The 22381-nt window shown below is 35.4% G+C and overlaps 1 protein-coding gene across 5 annotated transcripts in view; it reads right to left on the reverse strand.

Annotated features, from left to right (window-relative positions):
- Nucleotides 1-635: 635 nt before the first annotated feature.
- eps15l1a (epidermal growth factor receptor pathway substrate 15-like 1a) overlaps nucleotides 636-22381 on the reverse strand; it is a 58433-nt gene continuing 36687 nt past the window's right edge. For 2 of the 5 annotated variants that reach the window (XM_056447230.1, XM_056447228.1), the window contains 5 exons: nucleotides 22015-22075; nucleotides 18280-18362; nucleotides 17999-18089; nucleotides 9299-9504; nucleotides 636-3656 (listed from right to left, as the gene is read on the reverse strand). In XM_056447230.1, coding sequence (XP_056303205.1) covers nucleotides 3510-3656; nucleotides 9299-9504; nucleotides 17999-18089; nucleotides 18280-18362; nucleotides 22015-22075 — 588 coding nt within the window. In that variant the 3' untranslated portion in view covers nucleotides 636-3509. Of the gene's footprint in view, nucleotides 3657-6539; nucleotides 6557-9298; nucleotides 9505-17998; nucleotides 18090-18279; nucleotides 18363-22014; nucleotides 22076-22381 lie in introns of all 5 variants that reach the window. The other 3 variants (XM_056447229.1, XM_056447231.1, XM_056447232.1) reach the window with 3 other exon arrangements.

Genomic DNA, 22381 nt, shown 5'->3' on the forward strand with positions numbered 1-22381 from the left:
CATACACACACACACACAAAATGATAATGATTCTTGCCCTGTTCACTGGGTTCAAGCAAAAGCAATATTACTATTTCACACAATCTATGCAGATTAAAACAAATTTAAACTATGGAACCTAAATCGTGAAGCAAACGAAATATTTATCAGTTTCCTCATAGAAACGTTTTTATTCACGCAACCCAATTTACACACCGTAGAACAGAACTCAACTCAGAACTTGATTTGTGGATACTTTCTTTTAGTCAGATTGTAGAAGAACAGATCGGTAGAATGTTAGCTAGAATGAAAGTGATAGAACTGAATGAACAAAGAATAAATAGAACGAATGATAGAAAGGACATACAAGCAACAAATGAATAAAATAATGATGGAATGAACAATAGATCGAATGAACAAACAATAAAAAGGCTGAGCGAACGAGGTACTGAATAAGCAACAGACAAAATGTCCAAATGCACAAACGAAGGAACGAATGATAGGCCGACGGAACGAATGGCAGAATTAGTGAGACACTGCTCAGAATAAGTGAGACACTGCTCGCTGCAGAGTCACTTGAGCTGGAGCTCCAACTCCTCCTCCTATAAGCTGTTTTAATGCGTAGTTATAACACCCACCCCACCCCTAACCCCAACCCCCAGTGACATCACTTGTAGAAGAAGTGCAAGGAAGGAGGAGCTGGAGCTCAAGCTCCCCCTTGCTAGAGCTCAGCTCTGCCCAAGTGGCTTTGCAGTGAGTACCACTTGGAATTGGCTGTGATGGACAGAACAAATGAATGATAGAATGAATAAGCGACAGACAAAATGTCCAAATGCACAAACAAAGGAACACATGATACAGTGCATCCGGAAAGTATTCATAGTGCTTCATGTTTTTATGTCACAGCCTTATTTCAAAATTCCACACACAATACCCCATAATGACAATGTGAAAAAAGATTTTATGAAATTGTTGCAAATTAAAAAAAAAAACAAAAAAACCTGAAAAATCACATGTACAGAAGAATTCACAGCCTTTGCTGCGAAGCTGTAAATTGAGCTCAGGTGCATTCTGTTTTCACTGATAATTCTTGAGATGTTTCAGCAGCTTAATTGGAGTCACCTGTGGTAAATTCAGTTGATTGGACATGATTTGAAAAGGCATACACTGGTCTATATGAGGTCCCAGGGTTAACAGTGCATGTTAAAGCACAAACCAAGCATGAAGACAAAGGAATTGTCGGTTGACCTCCGAGACAGGGTTGTCTCGAGGCACAAAGCCTGGGGAAGGTTACAGAAAAATTTCTGCTGCTCTGAAAGTTCCAATGAGCACAGTGGCCTCCATCATCTGTAAGTGAAAGATGTTTGGAACCACCAGGACTTTTCCTAGAGCTGGCCAGCCATCTAAGCTGAGTGATCGGGGGAGAAGGGCCTTAATCAGGGAGGTGATCAATAACCAGATGGTCACTTTGTCTGAGCTCCAGCGTTCTTCTGTGGAGAGAGGAGAACCTTACAGAAGGACAACCATCTGTGCAGTAATCCACCAATCAGGCCTGTATGGTAGAGTGGCCAGACGGAAGCCTCTCCACTCTGGAATTTGCCAGAAGGCATTGAAGGACTCTCAGACCATAAAAAACTAAATTCTCTGGTCTGATGAGACTAAAATTAAACTCATTGGAGTGAAAGCCAGGCATTACGTTTGGAGAAAACCATGCACCGCTCATCACCAGGCTAATACCATCCCTACAGTGAAGCATGGTGGTGGCAGCATCATGCTGTGGGGATGTTTTTCAGCAGCAGGAATTGGAAGACTAGTCAGGATAGAGGGACAGATGAATGCAGCAATGTACAGAGACATCCTGAATGAAAACCTGCTTCAGAGTGCTCTTGACCTCAGACTGGGGCGACAGTTCATCATCCAGCAGGACAATGACCTAAAGCGCACCACCAAAATATCAATGGAGTGGCTTTAGAACAACTCGTGAATGTCCTTGAGTGGCCCAGCCAGAGCCCAGACCTTAATCCTATTGAACACCTCGAGAGAGAACTGACAATGGCTTTAGACTGTCACTTTCCATCCAACCTGATAGAGCTTGAGAGGTACTGCAAAGAGGAATGGGCAAAAATTCCCAAAGACAGGTGTGCCAAGCTTGTGGCATCATATTAAAAAAGGCTGTGAATACTTCTGTACATGTGATTTTTCAGGGTTTTTATTTTTAATAAATTTGCAACAATTTCAAAAAGTATTTTTTCACATTGTCATTATGGAGTATTGTGTGTAGAATTTTGAGGAAATAAATGAATTTGATCTATTTTGGAATAAGGCTGTAACATAAAAAATGTGTAAAAAGTGAAGCGCTATAAATTATTTCCGGATGCACTGTAGATCGACGGAATGAATGGCAGAATTAGTTGTGATAGACGGAACAAACGAATGATAGAATGAACAAATGACAGAAAGAATGACTGAAACAAACTATAGAAATAGAACAAATGATAAAATGAACAATAAAACAAATACAGAAAACAAAATAGATCAATAGACAGAATAAAACAGACATAAAAAAGACGATTAAGCAATATAGGAAAGAACTAATTAACGATAGAAAGACAGATCAATAGACAAACAGAGGAAACAGAAAGATTGTTAAGAAAAATTAAGTATTTGCGCGAGCAGATCCGATGCTTTTGTGTGAACCCAGAATTAGAATGCTAGAAAAGTTTCAGTTTCAGTTTCGTTATTTTAATTTTGTGAACAAACAATTGTTTAACGTTGAGTGCTGCATCGCTGTCAATGGTTTATCTCTGGGAAGAAAACAAAATCAGTGCATTTGTCAAAGTTTTGAACAACTTTCTCCTCTGAACAGTACAGTGAAAAAAAAAACAACAACAAAAATAGTTCACTTCTACAGCAAACAGCTCTCCGAGACGACGTTTACCAAAACACACTTTCATTCGTTCGGCTTTCCGTCACCTTCAAGAGCTCCTTACAGACACTCCTTACAGTCTGCAGGCGCCGCTGTAATTCCAGTGTGTACCATACTGACTACAGTCAGAGCCAGTAAATGATCATTTAGCAGATGCTCTTTATCCAAATCGACTTACAGTACGCTTACTGCCATCGAAATTCAGGAAGAAACCTGGAATTAAGTGCCTTGCTCAAGGGCTCCTAGGGAGGGAGTGTAACGTCGGTAATTCAAGTTTCTGGTCAGCTTTCTTAGCAGTTTCTCAGTCCCTTTGTTTCCCACAAATGGAGATAATGAGACCGATAGCGGTCTTCAAATGTCCATGGCTCTGTTGATGCACATTCACACACACACACACACACACTAATACACTTTAAATAAACTATATACTCCATCTGAGAGGTTAATGCAGTGCATGTAAAGTGAATTAGCTGATTCACAAACCATAGGCCGGCCTCCTGCACGTGAACACAAAAGGATAGAGGTTGAGACTGTCTTGCATGTGTTTTTAGCTTGGTCCATCCCAATCGTCGCTGTAGTGTACAGAAGTGAGGGGGAAGGATGGTCAGGCGTTGGACATTTCGGCTTTGCTGAGAGCGATGGCCAGCTCCAGGTCTTCCTGCTCCTGCTGGCGGAGGCGCTTCAGCCGCTCCCGTTCCGCTCTCTCGCTTTCCCGCTTCGCCCACTCCATCTGCTGGGCTTCATTGCCAAACTGGGCCGGGAAAAACAGGAACATGCCACGTTAGGAGCCAAAGGTGCCAAATTGGAGACTGCACCAAGTTGTGAAGCATTGAAGTTGTGGCTTTGAACTGGCACAAAATCCAATTCAAAAGTACTAAATCGACAGATAATTAAAATGCGTAAATATAAACAGATCATGGTTTGTGCCAAATCGTATTAAAACAGATTTGAGATGTTTGAATCTTGACATTGGAAATAAACAAAACAAAACTGTATTTTCCAGATTAAAAGTTTTGCTTATACAAAATATTTCTTTAGGGACGGTGTTTATAATAAAGGCCCCAATATACTTCAGACAAAAAACAAACAGGAGTGACGTCATTTCGTACATCTGGACAATGCGAAGCTCGATTTTAGAAAATTTTCTGTATTTGGCTGCAATTTTGAATATTTGTAACACATTTTTTACGTTTTTCCAACACATTTTGAATCAAGTTTCTGTATTGGCTGCATTGTGAATATTTGCAGCACGTTTCTTTCTGTATTTGGTTACATCGTGAGTATTTGTTGCACATTTTTTTGTATTTGCGCTATGAATTTTTGAAACACGTTTCTGGATTTGGTTGCGATGTGAATATTGTAGTACATTTTTCTGTATTTGCGTTTTGAAGCGTTTTGCAGTGTGGCATCACGGTGGCGCAGAGAGTAGCACGCTTGCCTCACAGCAAGAAGGTTGCTAGTTCGAGCCTCGGCTGGGGTACTCAAAGTGAATTGGGTAAGCTAAATTGTCCATAGTGTATGGGAGTGCATGGATGTTTCCCGGTGATGGGTTGCAGCTGGAAGGGCATCTCCGCTGCGTAAAACATATGCTGGATAAGTTGGCGGTTCATTCCGCTGTGGCGACTCCAGATTAATAAAGGGACTAAGCCGAAAAGAAAATGAATGAAGGAATATTTGCAGTGCATTTCTGTAGCATTCTTGTTTCTTGCAGCATGTTTTCTGTTTTTGCATTGTGAATATTTGCAGCATATTGTTTTGTATTTACGTTTTTATTATTTGAAGCAAGTTTCTGTGTTTGGTTGCGTTGCAGCGCGTTTCTTTCTGTATTTAGTTGCGATGTGAATATTTTAGCATGTTTTTCTGTATTTGTGTTTTGAAAATTTACAGTGCGTTTCTGTAGCATTCTTGTTTCCTTGCAGCATGTTTTCTGTGTTTGCGTTTCGAATATTTGTTGCACGTTTTTGTATATGGCTGCAATTTTGAATATTTGCAACTCATTTTTCACTTTTTTCCAACACATTTTGAAGACAGTTTCTGTATTTGGCCGCATTGTGAATATCTGCAGCACGTTTCTTTCTGTATTTGGTTGCATCGTGAGTATTTGTAGCACATTTTTTTGTATTTGCACTTTGAATTTTTGTAACACGTTTCTGCATTGGATTGCCTTATAACTATTTGCAGCACGTTTCTTTCGTATTTGGTTGGGATGTGAATATTTTAGCACGTTTTTCTGTATTTGATTTTTGAAAGTTTGCGGCACATTTCTGCAACATTCTTGTTTCTTGTAGCATATTTTCTGTTTTTGCGTTTCGAATATTTACAACATGTTTTCGTATTGGCTGCATTGTGAATATTTGCAGCACGTTTCTTTCTGTATTTGGTTACTTTGTGAACATTTGTAGCACATTTTTTTGTATTTGCGCTTTAAATTTTTGAAACAGGTTTCTGCATTTGATTGCATTATAACAATTTGCAGCACGTTTCTTTCTGGATTTGGTTGCGATGTGAATATTGTAGTACATTTTTCTGTATTTACGTTTTGAATATTTGCTGCACATTTTTGTAACATTCTTGTTTCTTGTAGCATGTTTTCTGTGTTTGAGTTTCGAATATTTGCAGCATTTGGCTGCATTGTGAATTTTTGCAGCACATTTTTCAATATTTGTTTGCGATGCGAATATTTTAGCATGTTTTTCTATATTGGCGTTTTGAAAATTTGCAGCGCAATTCTGTAGCATTCTTGTTTCTTTTAGCATGTTTTCTGTTTTTGCATTGTGAATATTTGAAGCAAATCTTTCCTTATTTACATTTTTAATATTTGAATTGGTTGCATTGTGAATATTTGGAGCATGTGTTCCGTATTAGCATTTTAAATATTTACAGCACTTTTCTTTATTTGGTTGAACTGAATATTCACAGCATGTTTTTGTACTGTACTTTGTTGCATTGTGACTATTTGTAGAGCCTTTCTGTTTTTTTCTGCATAGTGACTATTTGTAGCAATCAGCGTTTGGCTGTGTAGTGAATAATTCCAGTGTATTTCATGAATTTGGTTGTGTTGTGCCAACTGCAGGCATATTGGGGCCTTAAATATTGCATAAAGTCATTGCTACTATATTTTCCAGTTTGTGTTGTGATTGAAACTGAACTAGAATTTTTTTTTTTTTTAATCCGTAAAACAATACAAAATATTTAGGACTATCACTAGTCTTATTTTACATTATCTATAAATTAAATCAATTAAGAATTTATTTTTGACCATGCATCTTACTCTTTTCCTGGAAAATAGAGTTAGTGTGTCATTTTTGTGCCACTAGCAACTCCAATCCATTTGATGCTAAATCAGCCAACGGCCCACGTTTTCTATTTGTACAAACAATAATGTCTGAAACTGAAACTGAAAGATATTTGGCAAAAGCTGCAAATGGCACAAAAATTCAAACAAAATATCGAACACACAATTAACTGACACATCAATAATTCAAATGAAAATTGTGCAGCTGATCTTGCATGTGGACAAACAAAAACGTAAGAATGTATGGCTTATTTTCTCTCATTTTATGTAGTGGCCTTCATTTGTGATTGCAAAACAGCGATAAAGAAAACATTCAGCACATTTTTAGTCCGATCTTACCTTAATTCGCTCGGTTCCTGCAAGAGAGGAATGGATTACAAAAAAAAACAAACACAAAAGAGATTTACACCAAAACTACAACGCAACCATCCACCGAACTGCACACGCACACACACAGAAATGCTGATTGGACACCAACAGACCACTCCCACTGATGACTCATGAAAGACCTTTTTAATTGGTCGTTAATAGCGAATGATGTCATGGACAGGAAAATGAACATGCATTGATCTCGTGCAGCAAGATAATGACAGAAGGAAAAGACAATACAAAGCTTTTTTTTTCAACTCGAGAGCTTCAAATCTTGTACAGAGATATATAAGCATAAATTATGCAACATAACATGCACACCAAAAGTTGACAACGGGTGAATGAGAGCATTGCTAAACCACCTTGGGATATAAAAAATATATAGTTTTGTCATAACACATGCATCAACATAACAAATTCGTTTGTGAAGACACCAATCTCTGAACAAAAATAGTAAACAAATCACAATTTTTTGAAGATGCAATGTAATAGTACTATTGATAAATTCGTTAAAAATAAATAGGAGATGGTTTAGCAAGTCCACCACACCCAAGTCGTGCACAGCGATACTAAGGACAGGAGGCAGAGCGGATGAAGATGAAGCTACGTCAAACACTGTGGCTCTAGGATCAAGCGGAATTGCAGTATGGAGCGCACACTGATCCCATGCGGTGGAAAAAACGACAGCCTGAGAGCTGAGTAGTGATACTGCCACTTCCCACGTCAAACCATCAAACCTAATCGTCTTTAATACTTTTTAGGAATCCTTTGATTTCAATTTTCGCAACTAAACAAGGTATAAGAATCATGGTGTTGGAGAGCTGAAACTACATTGGTTGTGATAAGATTCAGATAATGATGATTATGCTTGCTCCACTAACTCGTGGAAGTGTGACCACAAGGCAGATGTGTCAATACGAGCTGCCCACACTTCTTGATATATGAACTGATGGCTAATAAGATAATGGTGAGAACCAGAGAAAGAAATAAACTAAAAGACTTGAATTTGTATTAACTCTTATTGACATTTAGTTGGATTGAACGATTGTTTGGGATGTTCATGAATCTTAGGTTTTGTCACAGAGACTAATGCCACAGGATAATGATGAACAAACTTTCAGGATGCAAGAAATCGGACATTTTAGGAAACGATCAGACAGTAGACACAATGATTAAACAAAGTTTCAGGGTTTCTTAAAGTAAAACTTTGCAGACCATGAGGCGAAAATACTGACAATAGACACATTAGTTAAACAAACACTGATATTTCGTTCAAATGAATAAACTCAAAATTTGAGTTGAAAATACTGCTACTACAAACCGAATATACTGCAAATGTGCTGAATGCAGGAAACAGATGAAAATACTGACAATAAACATTGACTAAACACCGATATTTAGTTCCAATTCAATTTCAAAACACTTATATATTATAAAATGTATGTTTTTCTTTAATAAAATGGCCAGAAGTCAATCTTTGCAGACCATGAGATGAACTAATCTGACAATAGACACGGAAAGAAAAATACTGACATTACGAACTTTGATTTAATGGTAAATACTGATTGTTGTTTTAATTTATGCTTAAACAAAACGATCAGACAGTCAAACTAGGAATATCTGAAACGAAAATACTGCTATTAAAAACTTTGTAATCAAGGTTTCTCTTAGAAACCTATCCAGATGGTTCATTTACGTACAATACTGACATCAAACACATCAATAACACTATAAACATTGGTTCAAGCGAACCTTAAAGAAATTACAATTCTTATTTGACCAATCTGAAGGCTCTGAATACTGTCATCGATTATGGCATATCGATTATACTTTACGTTTCTTTCTGAGCGAGCAAACTATTGCAGATTTAGCACTTTTTTAAGAAGATTGTCTACTTTGCAGATGATGCTGAAGCAAAAACAATGACATATTAGCAAGTTTTAGCGTAATCGCCAACAAAACAAACCAAACTTTTTAGTTTTTCTCAGATAAAAACCAAAAAAAACACATTAATTCTAGGATAAAACACTGACATTTTCTGTAGGTCACTTTACGTGGCAAGTAAACAAGAAAATATCGTCTGATAAGTTATGATCTGAACCCGTTAGTCACAGGCTTTTGTAAAATGCTACGTCTTTACAACCAAACTAATATTGACAAACTATACAACATTCACACTTGATTTGAAGTACACTCAAACCAAGAATTTAGTTTTGATAATACTGTTTCTCAAGAAGACAAGACATATTTGCATAAAAGCTAACAACAAAAAGTCACAGAAGAACAGCGAGAAGCCACATTAGCTTAGCTGAGAGCTCTTGGTATCACCAAGTGCGACCGCTCCTCTTCCCACAAGCCCATGCAAGTGCTGAGCAAAACGACAGATGACATCATAGCCATGTGCGCCACAAACAACTGTACTCAAGTCGCTGATAGAGAAAAAGATGATGTCTGGCTGCTTGATTAGGGCTTATTATCCAGAATTCAGTGCGCTGGAGAGTTAATCACATATAGATGGACTGCAGACATGGAGGAAAATAAATGAGTAGCCGGCACAAGGCGACAGACTGAGCGGTACAGAAGCCAATGATGCGGTCTGCTCTAGAAAAACCTCACTGATGATCGCTAGAAAGCACTTTTGTTTTTGGTTTGTTGGTTGGATTTATTTCGATTTTTGGAAAGAGACAAGTGGACCGGACAAGAGAAGAGTATCACTAAGCTCAACTTACAGAGCTGAAGTCTGCAAAACCCAATGAAGAGTCTTTAGAGGCTTTACTTGGGGCAGATGGAGCAAACGGGTCTTTGCCACTAAATGGATCTCCCACACCCTTTTTACACTGAAACGGGTCACCGGGGTCGGCGCTGAAGGGCTGGAAGGGATCGCTCGTCTTAGCCGGATCGCCAGATCCGGGCACGTTTACTGGAGTGCTTTTACCTGTTAAGAAATAAACAGTTGTTTTGTTCATTTGAAAGCCGCTGAGATTTTATTTCTTAATATTGCTCATGTTATTGTATATTTGCAGTCTTGTATATTGGCAAGCATTTGAGAGTTTACCTTCAGCTGTTGAACAGTAGTTTAATTCTTTGTAACATGTATTTATTAGGAAATAAGAAAATAGAGTGTCTAAGCCAGTGTTGTTTTGCTTTTCCGTCATTTTTGAAGGAAATTACACTGGTTTCAAATTTAGTTTAGTTTCATTTGTGTGGTTTGAACCCTAAGTCTTCTGCTTACCAACCACTACACAATACAACCCCACCCATTTACCAAAAATAAGAGCAAAACCACATTTAAGCTGCATATTGCATCACAGCTGATGGATTATGATAGATTTTAGCATTTACTGAAGTGTAACTAATTTATTAACCTTTTTAAATTAAGTAAATGAATACTTGTTTATCAAGGATGTGTTCCATTGAGCAAAAGTGACAGTCAAGACAAAGTTCTTCTGAAGATTCAAATGATTACAGTTTCCACAAAGCACCATTTTAACATTGATAATAAGATTATTTTTGCCACCAGGATATTTAAAGAGCCCCTATTATGGGTTTTTGAAAATGACCTGCAACACAGCTCTAAGTGAATGAAAATATCCAGCTGAGGTTTAAATCTGAAAGTGCACCTTGTTTAAAAATATACATTTTTATTAAAAGATTCGACCCAAAGTAGTTTAAATGATTCATTGTTCGTCTGGATCTTTTGCCTGTTCGTATCAACGTCGACATGAAACAATACGAAATATGAAGTGCCAGACCTGGTAAAACGTAAACGCACCTTTCCCTTCAAACATTAGCGGAGTGTGGGTGTGTGTGGGACTGATCATGACTGAAGATAAGATCATTAATGAGTGAACGTTCTGGCGATAAATGCAATAATCTACCCTGCAATGGGGAATTTGTTGGCCGCTTTTTAAAGGAAGGATTAGAAAAAATCTTTTGGTGTATGGGACTTTGTCAGAGCTTGACAGGTACTTTATCAGTACACAGTTCATAGATCAGTTTCTTCCTCCATTTCATAAGTGTGGTTAAAATGGTTGCCTCCTTGTTTTATCAAGCTTGCAAATTATGTATTTAATTGTGTTTTGTTGCTTGTAATTGCTCCACGTGGCTTGTGCTGTGTCTGGTTATCTCTTTATAGTCACATATTGCATCTAAAGCCATGTTGAAAATGTGACACGTGCCGCTTTCTATACGGGTTTAAATGCGTTTGTGAGCTCGCAATCCTCTGACGTTTGTCATTGCTATGGTCACCATCAGCTGTTTCTACACTTGTGTGGTGATCAAGTTTCAAAATAGCTCACCTTTTGGAGACCCCCAAAACTTTAATTCATTCAAGAACTACAAATATTTTAAACAAATACTTTTATTAATCAAAGGCACATTCATTTGACCAAATGTGACAAGAGACAAAAATGTCATTTCACTAAAATTTATTATTCAAAAATATTATAAATTATAATAATTATTTTTTAAAAAGCTAAATATAAAATTGAAAAAATCTAACAAGATTAAAAACATGTCGCTTGTTCTGGAGGCAGTGTATAAATGTGATTGACACAACCTGAGGTTGCATAAGCAATGCAATAAACTTTAATCACTAAACAAACCAAATCAGCACACTGGATTGATTTTGAAGGATCATGTGACATTTAAGAGTAGAGTAATAATGCTTAAAATTCTGCTTACCATCAAAAAAATCAATTATATTTCAAAACATCTTAAAACATAAAACAGTTATTGAAAATTTCTGACAATATTTCTAAATATTGCTCATTTTATTGTATATTTGCAGTCTTGGTAAGCGATTGAGTTTTAAAAAAGAAAAAAAGTCTACCTTCAACTGTTTAAAAACAGTTTAATTCTCTTTAACCAGTAATCATTAACAATGAGCAAATAATAGTGCCTATAGCACGTATCCTTTCAAATGCTCAACCAAAAAACCCAATGTGGTTCAAGCGTGTATGCGGTAACTCTCTCTCTCTTTAAATTCAAACAACACAGAAGTTTCTCTCCTTTCAACACACACCCAACTAAACACGGCTCACACGCTGTTATTTGTTTTATAGGAAAGCAAAATCCTTGCACAAGCAATTGCTTATTATAGAAACTTGTGCAAGAAATGCAATCACAAACCAGCGTGGATGTTCGGATTAAAAAAAGCACACTGATGCATACTTCTTTTTTCCCCTTCATTGCACCATTTGCCGAGACTGGCATGCACTTACTCGTGAGAACTGTAAACTGGTTGCTGGTTCCTCTAAAGGTGTTAACCGCATGTTCAATTGGGCTGTTATTTATACCAGACCAGCAATCAGTTTCTTTCTGTCAGTAAACGGAATATACTTAACCGCAGAAAAAGACTCCACCCTGCTTGAGGAAAAGAGGTCAGAAAACAAGCTCTGCTTTTTAATGGTACAATCATTAACAATTAAAGACCTAAAAATGTACAAATATTGAGTCGGGTTTTTAAAATTAATCAATTTCAAGCATTGTAGTTTTTATTCCATTTGTTAGTTTGATGTTGCAAGCACAAAACTGCTTGATTGCCTTAAATTTGAAGTGGAATCAAATTAACCTTATTCAATGCTTTACTGACATTCTTGATTCTGATTGTCTGGAAGGTGTGCAATAAAATTGTTTAATGCATTCGAAGTTCCAGTTTTGATCACAATTCGAAATGAATTCGTTTCCCTTAAACATCAGTAGTAACCATAGTAATGAAGTGTTGATCAACCACACTGTAAAAAGCAGTTAGTTACTTTAATTTAAATAAAACAGTCATTAAACTCATTGGGCTCTATTTTAACGGTCTAGGCACAAAGTCTGAAGCGCAGGACGCAAAAGCATTAAGGGCGTGTCCAAATCCACTTTTGCTATTTTAAGGACAGGAAAATACACTCTGCGTCGCGGCGCATGGTCTAACAGGGTTGAGCTTATTCTCTTTATGAGTTATGGGTGTGTTTTGAGAATGAACCAATCAGAGTCTCATCTTCCATTGCCTTTAAGAGTCAGTTCGTTGCTCCATGGCGCATTTGCTATTTACATAGTGGACTGTGTGAGTGGAAAAAATTAACACTTCAAAACAGTTAAGAAAACAGAGATTGGTTTTAAAACTCTTTCTAAATTCAATTCTAATTTCCAGCAAACTACTAAATGAACAATAATAATGAAGTGTGGTCAAACAACTGAGTTATATGCAAATACACATGCTATGCCCCATATGGTCAGGTCCAAAACCTGACAGGTGGACAAATCTAAGCTTGTTTTTAATAAAAACAAATATAAATATACGTATAGTAAATAAAACTAATGATAATAATAACATTATACAAAAGCAAGTTGTCGTGAATAACTAAAAAAAGCCCCCGAGGTGTAGAAGGCATGGAGGTACTGGTTTTTATATTTATAGAAAACAATATTTTTGTAACATTTCATTTCTTTAATTCTTTTTCATTTGTAAAGATATTTCTGTATTGCTCTACATCCTGACGCGCTCTGCACTGGACTTTAGACCTGCTTTCAGCTGATCAATTGAGCAGTCTATTTTAGTTCCTGAAAATAGCAACGCACCATTAATTCGCCTTAGCACACCTCTTTTCCAGACCAGAACACCCATGAGTCCACAAAGTGGCACAAATCGATTTGCTATTCAAACAACGTGGCGGAAAACGGGAAAATTAGAGGTGCGTTGGTCTGAAACTAGCAACACGTCATGGAAACACGACTTGCACCTTATTGCGCCGGGTGTATGATAGGGCCCATTGACTTAAAAGCAACAAGTTGACTTTACTTAAAAACTTTAATTTTAATTATTAATTATTAATATTACCTTAATTTTTTTTATTTATAATTATGCGCATAATTTGTTTATTTAATCATATTAAGGCAATTGGTTTACTCCCTTTTTTAAGTTAGGGCAACTAAGTGCTTTAAAAACAATGGGTTTACTCCCTTTTTTAAGTAAAGTTTTTATAACAGTGCAACTCAATAATATGCTCAAAAATATTTGCAAGGAGGTAGCTAACACATTACAATGAGCTATTAGATATCCCCGTGTCATTTCCATGCACAAACATTATCTCTTTTTTGTGTGCATGCTCTCTTTCTGTCTGTGGCTGATTCAAAGTGGGGACTAACATGATCTACCATATCATAACTGCCAAAAGTTTGGTCGGATATTGCGCAGCAACGAGCAAAAGTAGTTTTAACTTGCCAAATGACCACAGAAAGAATGGGATGATCTACTTCCTGGTGCACTTCCTGGTGACAACCTCTGCTTCACATTGTGCCGCCTTCATGCCGTGCATTTAAAAGCCTTAAACACACAACCCTTATTTACGAATCATTTTGACTCAAAATTACATTAAACTGACATAATTTTTTTAATTACATGCTGTTTTGTGTTAAATAAGTTATAATTAATATAAAAAACTTGTGTTGTCTTGCTGATCATACAATATTAACAGTGTGGTATATTTAATTTAACAGTTATAATGTTTGAAATGTGTTTTGAGAGAACAACACGAGTAAAAGATAATTATTCAGGGTGAAAAGTTGAGGCATCTAGGCCACACTACCCACTACATGAGTAAACACACACGCACACATACAGGAAGTGGGGAGGGGTGTGTAGATCAGTGCCTGATGCTGGCAGTGCAGGCTAACCACAGATCATCGAAGCATGTTAGCGATACCACCCTAAAAACACCTAACAAACCTCCTTCTTTAACCTCCATACCAAACATTAAACCTCAGTTACACCAGGAAAGCGCTCTCTTGTTTTCTAGGATCAAAAAAGAAAAACATAAGCATGCTTCAGTGGGAAAAAAGAGTGAGTTGCACTGATTCTCCTTTTCCTCTAAATGGCGACAGCTCTAAGGAAACGCTGCAGGTTTCGTTTTCTCAGAGTGATAAATTGATCTAGTGTTGTTTTTATGCACCAGGGTGGAGATAAGAATGTGCTATTATGCACTGGAAAGTTAGAAAAAAAATTAAAAGCTTCATCAAATATATGAAGGCTGTACCTCAATTTCCTGTTGACAAGTGATGGAGGAAGAGCGAGGATGACTTAAGGCCTTAAGTTCTTTTTTTCACTCGTTTTTTGGGGTAAAAAGAAGTTGAAAATACCTGAGCGATGCTTTAAAAATCCCACAGTGCTGAGTGCAGCGTTTAAGCGAATTTGTAAATATGTGCTGCACATTTTCTTTCACCACTGAAATGGTGAGAAACAGCAGTTTAAAAAGGATCTGAGAACTGTTAACATGAGCTTGACATTTCAACACTTCAGTCAAGTCTCAATGTTGCTTTCAATTAAGGTCTTGACATTAGGGATGTCGATTTTCTAAAAATCCCATCATCATTTAAATTAATTATCACAATACATCGTTTCAGCATCAATATCGCAATGTAAGCATCCGCAATAGTCACATTGCAAGATATGCAATGCTGAGTCTGAATTATAGTTGACCAGGAGCAGAACAGAATTGTAATTAATTACTGTATTTATATGGAATTTATATGAATTATTAAAAAAAAACATGTTTCGAGTACAAATATCTACATTTCAAAGCAAAAACAAAATTATTTTGCTTACCTCACTGGCAGATAATTTAGCTAGCTAAAAGGAAAAACTCTTAATTTTGACTTCTTCTGAAGTTGAAAACAAAACAATATTTTTACTTGCTCTTCGAATTTTTTGATATTTGGACTAAACGACAAAATGTATTCATATAACAATATTTATCGCATGAAAATAAAATATTGCAATATCAAATTTTTCCAATATCGTCCCTATTTTCAATAATTTTATAATTTCGAAGCTAACAAACTTTTGCATTCTGAGAATTACCATTATTAATAGCTTTGTCCTTATAAACAATCCGTTTATAAGATACATAATTTACGAATAAAAAAAAATTGCCTAGTGAAGAATAAGTATAATGCATAATGATCCTTTCATAGTGATCACAGTGAACTAAGCTAAGTGTTCATTTTATTTATAAACTATATATATAGAAAATTAAAGAAATTTTAAGTTAACACTAACTAAGCCTAAATAAAAGCGCCTCGTCAAAGCTGAACTTCATCGCATGCTCTCTTTAAAGCTTCTGTAAAGAACAGACCTATACATGACAGACGACACAATCTCAATAAAAACTTAATACTTGCTGTCAACATCGCTACATTATTTAAGAGCATTCGTTACGACATTGAATCATACATAGGATCGGTTGTTTTCAAGCTTATGTTTCCTTTTTAACATTAAGATATTTCATTTGAAATCTGGAATTCCACTATTGTCCCTTCATCAAGGGTAAAAAAAAAAGCCTGATCATTTAAAATGTAAAAAATCTTGCTAAAGTAAACTGTGTCCAGTTTTATGTATTTAAATACTCTCTCACCTGAACTCGCAGCGAAGAAAATGATAGCACACAAGTGCTGAGGAAAAATCAGATGCTCAAGACATCTTTAAAATAACAACTTGTATTAAAAAGGTAACAAATATATGACAGAGGTTTCTTATTTTCCATGAGCAAAACAAATCATCAGTCGCACAGTTGTGTACCAAATGGGCAAGAATAAAAATATACACTTCATATATTTTAGTTGGAAAAACTGACAAGCCTGACCCGTGAATTAACGCCGGCACCTGCAAATATAACCAAGATTAATCGGTTATCGAGAAGGTCTATCAATTAAAAGGTTTATTTACATCAGGTAATTGTTAGTATCCCTACTTGATATTTAGTTTAATTTCCGTTCTTTAATTGAGGACAAATAAAGTTCGAAAAGACTAAGTGACAGTATACTGTTTCAAACATTCTGACACCATAAACACCTCATAAACACAACAATGTTTGTTTATGGGACAAACATACCCCATAAACACAACAATGGCGACTGTGAGAGATCAACTGTTTTACAAACATCTGGCAGTAGCATTGATCTATTTAATAACAGAAAAAGAACAAGCGTCGCAGATGGTATGTGCGTCCACTAACCAAAAACATTACGAAAAATAGCAGGTTGTGAAACGTGCGAAAAAAATTTATGAGAAATTAATCAAATCAAATCGAATATCGAATATCAAAGAAGTTCCAGAACACCCCCAACTATTAGGCAATCAACATGGACCAATAGTAGCTCAAAGGCATTTAGGAGTTAAAACGAATTCTCCCAATAATTTGCTTTGTTGAGCTGTTTCTAACTCCTTAAACTTCTTTTCAACTGAACTTTGATCAAAATAATGTCATATCAGTTCATTCTTAAATTTAGCCGGAAGTATATGGGGACTATTTATTACACTAAACTGTCTACTATCAAGCAGATTTTAGTATTTTATTTTAACTCATGGACGCCTGACTTCTGATGACGTCATCGTTCAATAGTGAAATCAATAGTTAACTCTAAAGTGTTTAACTTTTGCGGAACGTTCACAAGCCAAAACCAAAATGAAAACCAAAAATGTATTTATGTTGGCTTGAATTTGCTATGGATTAAAAATGGCTAAAATTGCTTTCAAGATTTTGTGTATTGAGAGCAGTCTGCCTTTCAGTCAGTTATCCTTTCACAACGGGTGTGCAATATTGACGAAAAAATAAATAAATGAAAATCAAGCCTGCTGCTGACTGCAAAATGAACATTTTAAATGAAATATCGGTAACTAATCAATACTAAATCGAATCTACATAAATAATAATCCAATCGAACTGCTGAATTGCATGACCAACACAAAGAAAAACTGGTTTTAATGGAATAAACAAAAACCAAACTCAATAACAATAGCCTGCAGATTGAAACTAAACATCGCAGATGATAAAAATATCGCACTCATACCAATCGAATGATCTCCTGGCAGTCACGTAAGATTTTCATTGTTACGTTGTTAAATAAATGTATTTGATAAATGTGTTTGTTTTGGAGTTTATTCATGTCTATCATCTAAAATTGTATAAAAATCTTATGCACATTTTGGGTTTTCAATCGAGTGTTTCTTATCTGACATCCTCAAATGCATGTAAAAAACACATACATGACAAAAAATATATTGTTGACAATGGAAATTCTTTTTGGTCCTTATTAAAAATGTCCACAACATAAATGTGTGAAAGGATGTCACCACTTTCTATTCAAAGCTGCTTTGCTTTCACTGGTGACAAAAAAACTAGTAAAAAAAGCTACAGCTAATTTTTCTCATTGCATTTCAGGAAAAAAATGTAGAGTTATCCACCTAAACAACATTTTTTCTGGTCTTTCATGTTGGTTGTTTGCATTACTTGTTTTGTCTACTAACCCTTTTTCCAGACACAACAGCTGTGTAGCTTTAGTAATCGTTTACTTGTAGAAACTGAACACTAGTTTGATTAAACACCTTATATGGTTGTGTATATAAACTTTGTCACAGTTTGTTTGCGGGTCTCTTCAAGTCTTACCGCTGGGTGGTTTGGGCCGTGGTGGTATACTTTTTTTGGGCGGGAGTGCTGGCATGTCTTGTTTTCGGCTGAAGGGGTCTTCTACAAAGCCCTAAAATGAATTTCAGAAGACAAAAGAACGGTGGGCCATGATCAGACACGTAAGGTGCAAAGAACTTGAATTATGAGTGGGATCTCTGTCAAAACCACATCTTATGAAAGTCATGTTGCTAACGTGTGAGAAAGTGGAGCTCCACAGTGCTTATGATGCAAGTGTAACAGATGAAAAAGGTGTTAACTACCTTTGACATTTGGCTGAAGTCTGCGAAGCCGCTGTTGCTGCCGAACGAACTACTACCGAATGGGTCTAATGTGCCAAAGAAATCTGAAATTGGAGACAGAAAAAACAATGAAGCATCTTTTATAAGTAACTGCGTTCATGTAATAATCAAAGTAATTCAGCACGACTTGAACAACATTAAAAGTCAATAAAATGGAAAATTATGTTATTATATAAGAAGAATGTAATAATAATGACAATAATAACGTTAACAAAAAATAAAAGACTTTAAAGTACTCATAAATTAGTTATTTATTGACATCAAAAAGGCAATAAAACTGATCACATGACTCCTCATGTGATTGTTGACCTTATTAAGCGTTTTACGAATTTAATATAATTGTAAATATTAATAAAAAATCCATTTATTTAAAGACAGAAAGTTGCTCCTACAAATACACATCTAAAAAGGGACAGAACGAAACATCTGGATTTGATTCTACCTAAAATTTAATTCTCCCTAAAAAAGAAAGAATACAAATTCTATCAAGTCTGACAACCTTTCATAGTTTATTTTAAAGATATAAATTCTACAGGAAATAGTTAAATTGAAGAGGATTTATAGGACTTATTTATATATATATACACACACTACCTGACAAAAGTCTTGTCTTTGATCCCAGTTGTAAAAGGAACAAATAATATCTTGATTTCTAGTTGATCATTTGAAAAAAGTGTCAGAAGCTAGATTTTTCTGTTGAACTGCATCCCAATCATCACAAATACTGCAGAAGGCCTATTGCAACTTGCATGGACCCAAGATTCTCACAGAATTCAGTCAAGTTTGGTGAAGGACAAATCATGGTTTGGGGTTACTTTCAGTATGGGGGCATACAAGAGACCTCCAGAGTGGATGGCAACATCAACAGCCTGAGGTATCAAGCCATTTGTGCTGCTCATTAAACTACGAATTACAGGAGAGGTCAAATTCTTCAACAGGATAGCGCTTCTTCTCATACTTCAGCTTCCACATCAAAGTTCCTGAAAGTAAAGAAGGTCAAGGTGCTCCAGGATTGGCCAGCCCAGTCACCAGACATGAACATTATTGAGCAATGAGCATGCCTTGGGTAAAATGAAGGAGGAGGCTTTAAAGATGAATCCAAAGAATCTTGATGAACTCTGGGAGTCCTGCAAGAATGCTTTCTTTGTCATTCCAGATGACTTTATTAATAAGTTATTTGAGTCATTGCAGAGATGTATGGATGCAGTCCTCCAAGCTCATGGGAGTCATACACAATATTAATTATTTTTCCACTGCACCATGACTTTATATTCTATACTGTACATTAGTTATGTTAAGTAACAAGACTTTTGTCTAAGCAAAGTCAGACCTTACTGTTATAATTAAATAATTAAAAATCAAGGTATGATTATATTTTATTTTGGTAAAATAAGCGTAATCTACAGGCCTTTGCCTTTCATATAAGCCACTTCTGATGCCAAATGATCAACTAGAAGTCAAGTTATTATGTATATATATATATATATATGTATATATATATATATATATATATATATATATATATATATATATATATATATATATATATATATATATTTATATATATATATATATTTATATATATATATATATTTATATATATATATATATATAGATATATATATATATATATATATATATATATATATATATATATATATATATATATATATATATATATATATATAGATAGATATATAGATATATATATATATCTATATATATATACATAATAACTTGACTTCTAGTTGATCATTTGGCATCAGAAGTGGCTTATATATATATGCAGGTGAAGTGATTTATAAGCCCCCATTTGAATTATTATTTTTTTTTTAAATATTTCCCAATTGATGTTTAGCAGAGCAAGGAAATTTATACAGTATCTCTGATAATATTTTTTCTTCTGGAGCAAGTCTTATTTGCTTTATTTCGGCTAGAATAAAAACAGTTTTTAATTTTTTAAAAACCATTTTAAGGTCAAAATTATTAGTCATTATTACCCTAACCTGCCTAGTAAACCTAATTAACCTAGTTAAGCCTTTAAATGTCACTTTAAGCTTTGTAGAAGTGTCTTGAAAAATCTAGTAAAATATTATTTACTGTCATCATGGCAAAGATCAAATAAATCAGTTATTAGAGATGAGTTATTAAAACTATTATGCTTAGAAATGTGCAGAATTTTTTACTCTCCATTAAACAGAAATTGGGTAAAAAATAAGCAGGCAGGCCAAAAAGGGCTGCACAGTGGCACAGTGGGTAGCATGTTCGCCTCACAGCAAGAAGGTTGCTGGTTCGAGCCTAGACTGGGTCAGTAGGCGTTTCTATGTGGAGCTTGCTTGTTCTACCCATGTTTGCGTGGGCTTCTTCCGGGTGCTCCGGTTTCCCCCACAGTCCAAAGACATGCGGTACAGGTGAATTGGGTAAGCTAAATTGTCCATAGTGTATGTGTGTGAATGAGTGTGTATGGATGTTTCCCAGTGATGGGTTGCAGTTGGAAGGGCATCCGCTGCGTAAAAAAAAACATGCTGGATAAGTTGGAGGTTCATTCCGCTGTGGCAACCCCAGATTAATAAAGGGACTAAGCCGAAAATAAAATGAATAAATGAATCAATATAATATATAATATTATTTATATATATATATATATATATATATATATATATATATATATATATATATATATATATATATATATATATATATATATATATATATATATATATATATATATATATAATTTTTTATATTGTTAGTTACTCATTGTTGTATTTATCTATTATTATTTTACTTTTTTAAGTATTATTTGTGTATTGTATCTTTTATTGTTAGTGTTTGTTGGACAAAAATTGGTAAGTCAATGTGTTTGAATATTAAAATAAATAATAAAGAAAAAAAGATTCCATTTATGTTGGGGGAAAAGTCTTTAAAGTACTGATAAATTATTGATTGAAATTCAAAAAAGACAAATTAAGTGGTCACTGAACACATTAAATAGAAAAATACACTCAAGTTGAATAATAGAAGTGATAAAATAGAATCTCAATATTAACAATACAATGAATAAGGTCCTTAAAATAACATAATCAAGCATCACTGAATGAAGCATTCATTTGACTGATATTTAAATGCTCCTAACCGCCCTTAATAAAAATTAATTTTGCATTTCAGCAACTCAAAACAAAAAATGAACAAGCATCAGTTGGCTTTGTTCTCTATCTCCATCTTTCTAGTGTTGTTGTTTGCAACCCACAGGTTAGAAAAAAAAGTGCTGATCATTTCCTGGCGTCGCCTCAGCGTTTGTGCTGCAACCGAACGCTGCATTAACATTTACCGAAACAGCAGAGGAATTTCATGATGTTCCGTGAAAGACAATGTGCCTATGAGCGGACGTAATGCATGGGAACTCTTTTGACAGCTTCTTCACACGTGCTCTCTCAAATAGCTCTCTTAGTGGTCTTCAAAAAAACGAAAAGTGTCGCCAGTGGGCAAGAGGTGTGAATGTCAGCTTGCTTCGGTTGTATAATGCACTCTGAGCACATGCTTCAGGGCATTCGTAAGAGGAACAAAACGATTTTATCTGATGCCAGATCCGTTTCATGAGTTTGAGAAGTGTGTTCAAGTGGCTGATGTTTAAAGGAAGGGAGCGGCAGGGATGATATGATTCAGCTAAATTGGTGAGAGACGTGCAAATAGTACCTTGACCTTTCGGTTTGGGGCTGGTTGAGATGAAGGGATCGTTACTTGCGAAATGATGGCTCTACAACAGAAAATAAAGCAGAGGATTGAAAAACAAGTCATACAATTAATGTTAACAATGTACTGATCTTAATCATTTTTGACTGATTAAATTCTATCCCATTCTGCGTAATGTGTATAATTTGCGCAATTTATATATATATAGTTAAAAATATAATGATTAGCTTTGTAAAATGTTGCTACATAAAGCATACCAGTACAAAACAAGCAGTAGAAAGGCTGAATAAAAATGCAAAATCACTGAACAGCAGGAATAACAGAGTTTCTTTGGTTAGTTCTGGAAACAAAGCAGCTGAGCTGGTATTTA

Source organism: Danio aesculapii, chromosome 22, assembly GCF_903798145.1.
Source record: "Danio aesculapii chromosome 22, fDanAes4.1, whole genome shotgun sequence".
In the NCBI taxonomy this organism is placed as follows: Eukaryota; Metazoa; Chordata; class Actinopteri; order Cypriniformes; family Danionidae; genus Danio; species Danio aesculapii.